The sequence below is a fragment of the Nicotiana tomentosiformis genome, chromosome 10 (genome assembly GCF_000390325.3).
Source record: "Nicotiana tomentosiformis chromosome 10, ASM39032v3, whole genome shotgun sequence".
Classification (NCBI taxonomy): domain Eukaryota; kingdom Viridiplantae; phylum Streptophyta; class Magnoliopsida; order Solanales; family Solanaceae; genus Nicotiana; species Nicotiana tomentosiformis.
Window position 1 is genome coordinate 66,373,436 of NC_090821.1, and position 4,218 is coordinate 66,377,653.

Consider the following 4,218-nt stretch of genomic DNA (forward strand, 5'->3'; position numbering starts at 1 on the left):
CCAGAATGGATCCCCTGAAGTACATATTACAGAAACCAATGCCTACGGAAAGGCTAGCCAAATTGCAAATCCTGCTCACTAAGTTTGACATGGTCTATGTCACCCGCACGACCATGAAAGCCCAAGCCTTGGCCGATAATTTAGCTGAGAACCCGGTTGATGATGAATACCAACCCCTAAGCACTTATTTCCCAGATGAGGAAGTGAATTCAATTGAAGTAATCCCAGAAGACACTAAGATTTGGAAAATGTTCTTTGATGGAGCAGTAAATGCAAAGGGTGTTGGGATTGGGGCAATTTTAATTTCGCCCACGGGTCAGCACTATCCGGCTACAGCCCGGCTTCGGTTCTTCTGTATGAATAACACCGCTGAATATGAAGCTTGAATCATGGTCATGAACATGGCAATTGATATGGATGCAGAAGAATTATTAATCATGGCAGATTCTGATTTGATCATTCGGCAAGCACAAGGCGAATAGGAAACTCAAGATATCAAGCTTATCCCATAAAGACAACATGTGGAAGATCTTAACAAACGGTTCAAATCCGTTGAATTCAGGTATATTCCTCGATTCCACAATGAGTTAGCTGATGCACTAGGTAGATTAGCTACAATGCTGTCGTATCCGGGCAATGTCCATATTGACCCTTTGGAGATTCAAATCCGAGAAAGACATGGTTATTGCAACACGGTTGAAGTAGAACCAAATGACCAACCATGGTATCATGATATTAAAAGGTTCTTGAAAACAAAGGAATACCCTGAGAAGGCCAATGGAGACCAAAAAAGAACCATTAGAAGGCTTGCCGACAGTTTCTTCTTAAGCGGAGAAGTGTTGTATAAGAGAACTCCAGATCTGAATCTTTTAAGGTGTGTAGATGCCAAAGAAGCCGAAAAGATCATGTACGAAGTGCATTCATGAGTATGCAGGCCCCACATGAATTGATATGTCCTAGTAAAGAAAATCCTGCGGGCAGGTTATTACTGGATGACCATGGAAAAGGATTGCTTCAGTTTTGTCCAGAAGGGCCATCAATGTCAAATACACGGTGATCTGATTCATGCACCGCCTTCAGAATTGCATCCTATGTCAGCACCTTGGCCGTTTGTTGCTTGGGGTATGGATGTCATTGGGCCGATCGAGCCAAAAGCCTCAAATGGGCACAGATTCATCTTGGTTGCCATCGATTACTTCACAAAATGGGTCGAAGCAGTCACTTTTAAAGCCGTCACCAAAAAAGCAGTGGTGGACTTCATTCATTCCAACATTATCTGTCGTTTTGGTATTCCAAAAACTATCATTACCGACAATGCTGCAAATCTGAACAGTCACCTGATGAGGGAGGTATGCGAACAGTTTAAAATTATGCATCGCAATTCTACCCCTTATCGAACAAAAGCCAATGGCGCCATTGAAGCGGCAAACAAAAACATCAAGAAGATCCTCAGGAAAATGATCCAAAGTTCTAGACAATGGAATGGGAAGCTGCCTTTCGCATTATTAGGATATCGCACAACCGTACGCACATCAGTCGGGGATACGCCTTACTTATTGGTTTATGGAACTGAAGCCGTAATACCCGCGAAAGTCGAAATTTCCTCTCTTCGAATCATTGTTAAAGCAGAGATCGAGGATGATGAATGGGTCAAAACTCGGCTGGAACAGTTAACTATGACTGATGAAAAGCGGATGGCCGCAGTTTGTCACGGGCAGTTATACCAACAAAGAATGGCTCACGTTTACAACAAGAAAGTGCGGCCTAGAAACTTCGAAGTGGGGTAACTTGTTCTAAGACGTATTCTCCCGCATCATGAAGAAGCAAAAGGAAAGTTTGCTCCAAATTAGAAAGGTAGTACATTATAAGAAAAATGCTGCCAAAAGGGGCATTGTACTTAGGAAATATTGAAGGAAATGACCCCGAAACGGCTGTCAATGCAGATGCAGTCAAAAGATATTATGTTTAACCCTTTCGCGGTCTTAATACTCTCCGATTAGGATGAAAAAGGCTTTCATTCTTGCTACCCAAACACTATCAACTTTTTGTAAACCCTTTAAGCCGGTTACTTTTCTTTGTTCACCTTCCTTGGAACCTGAAAGTTCAATTATCAAAAAAAAAATCAATCAAAGAGCACCAAGGTTGTAACCGGGGCAGAATTTATAGTGGTTTGGCGGCGCTTTCGCCTGAAAGGTTCCAAGGTTGTAATTTAATTCAAATTCTTTCTAACCAAATCCTGTTCAAAGTCCTTCCAACCAATCGGTAAAGATGTCCAAAATGGGAGAATACAGTGACTTGGATTTGATGCGACCAAATGAGAGAAATAAAATGAGAGAGTCTTATCGGTGAAAACTCACACGGGCACCGTGAGGCTATGGTAAGCAGAGAAATTGAAAATGAGCGAGTCTCGTTAGTGAAAACTTGCAAAGAGCACTACAAGGCGATGGTGAGAAGAGAAATGAGAGAGGTTAGTTGGTGAAAACCCGCAAAGGGCACCACAGATCGAAAAAGAGGATAATTGGTCACTGACATGGACACAGTCCTGGGCAAGGTTTCTCAAATCTTGAGGTATAAGCTATGATGGATTTCTGAGAGTTGGATGATTCGCACAGATCAGGCATCCAGTTCAAGAGGCATGTCATGTTCATTGAAGTCCACATACCCTCTAGATAAGTCCTTCTTTCCTTTCCCCGAAAGGGATACCTCTTGTCTATATTCATTTGTCCATTCTGTTGTGTGTTTTCCTTTCAATCCCTTTTGGTCTAATTCTATTCTAAATTGAGACAAAGAAAGGATGGCAAGACCGATCTATAAGGTTCTCATTTGATACAAGTTATTATGCAAAAAGTGCCCAGCCTCGGCAGGTGCATCGAGTCGACCTCGACCGGCCGTGATAGCTGATGCTTCGAAATCAAGAATTCCTGAAAGGAAAGGGATTAAAGTCAAAGTGCCACAAAGGCAAAATAAAGTTAAAGAAGTTTAAGTCCCATATGATTAACCGTCCTGATAAGATTTTGGAAAAGTCAAGATCTCCAGGATTAGAAATGAAATCAATCCCTAGCAAGCCAGCAAGCAATCAAAATCTTTGTCCAAAAGACGGGCCAAGATCGAGTGACCAAATAATCAAGGCCATAACAACCAACCACCGTTTCAAACTGACAAATTATTCTTTGTTGAAGAAAATAGGAAACAGGTGCAACCCGAAAGCAACCTCACAAAAGCAGGGGCAACCAAAAGGAAAATCGCGCAAAGGCTGGAAATAGCCTTGCAACAATAGCTTCAAGAGGGAAGTCTCCTCCAAAATTCTTTCCCGCATTCACTCATACTCTGAAAAATAAAGGAAGAAAAGAAGAAATAATTCAAAACTACAGTCTCTGATCCCCAGCCACGTCTTTTCCAACATAGGGTCCCACTCCCTAGTTGATGCCAGCATAACCTGATGACTTTTCAACGTAGGGTCCCACTCCCTAGTTGATGCCAACATAACCTGATGACTTTCCAACGTAGGGTCCCACTCCCTAGTTGATGCCAGCATAACCTGATGACTTTCCAACATAGGGTCTCACTCCCTAGTTGATGCTAGCATAACCTGATGACTTTCCAGCATAGGGTCTCACTCCCTAGTTGATGCCAGCATAACTTGATGGCTTTCCAACATAGGGTCCTACTCCCTAATTGATGCCAGCATAACCTGGTGATTTTCCCCAACATAGGATCTCCAATCCCTAGTTGATTTTACTTTTAGACATAGGGTCTCCTTACCCTAGTCTACATTTACCCCGGGGACACCATTCCCGTCTTTTTATCTCTTTCAATAATGAAGTAGTATAGAATTTTGTTACAATAACTCACAAAATTTTCTAGTAAAAATTGGGGCAGAAAATTTTGTACGTTTGTTTCAATTCCTAAGCAGGTTATACTTTAAAGTACTGGGTTCGAGAAAATCGAAGGAAGACATCTCAATCCATAATAAAGAAAAGAAGAAGAAGAAGAAGAAAAACCCAAAATACAGAAGCGGAGAAGATATGAGTTGCTCAAGACGAGATTGAAGTCCCAAGTTTTGCGTGTCCCAACTTGATCCGAAAAGATGAAGAAGATTGAACCAACATCTGCAGCTAGCAAGTATCGAGATTCAGATCAGAGTGTGCATAAAGAGCCAGCCAAGACTCAAGAACAAGCTTCGAAAATTTACACATAAGAATCTTATAACTCTTAGCT

At 41.8% G+C, this 4,218-nt stretch overlaps 1 protein-coding gene across 1 annotated transcript; it reads left to right on the forward strand.

Moving 5' to 3' along the window:
* The first annotated feature begins 401 nt into the window (after nucleotides 1-401).
* Nucleotides 402-926, forward strand: LOC104100574 (uncharacterized). The gene is made up of 2 exons (XM_018772235.1): nucleotides 402-463; nucleotides 563-926. The coding sequence occupies exons 1-2, from the start codon at nucleotides 402-404 to the stop codon at nucleotides 924-926; spliced, it is 426 nt and encodes a 141-aa protein (XP_018627751.1).
* The last annotated feature ends 3,292 nt before the right edge of the window (nucleotides 927-4,218 follow it).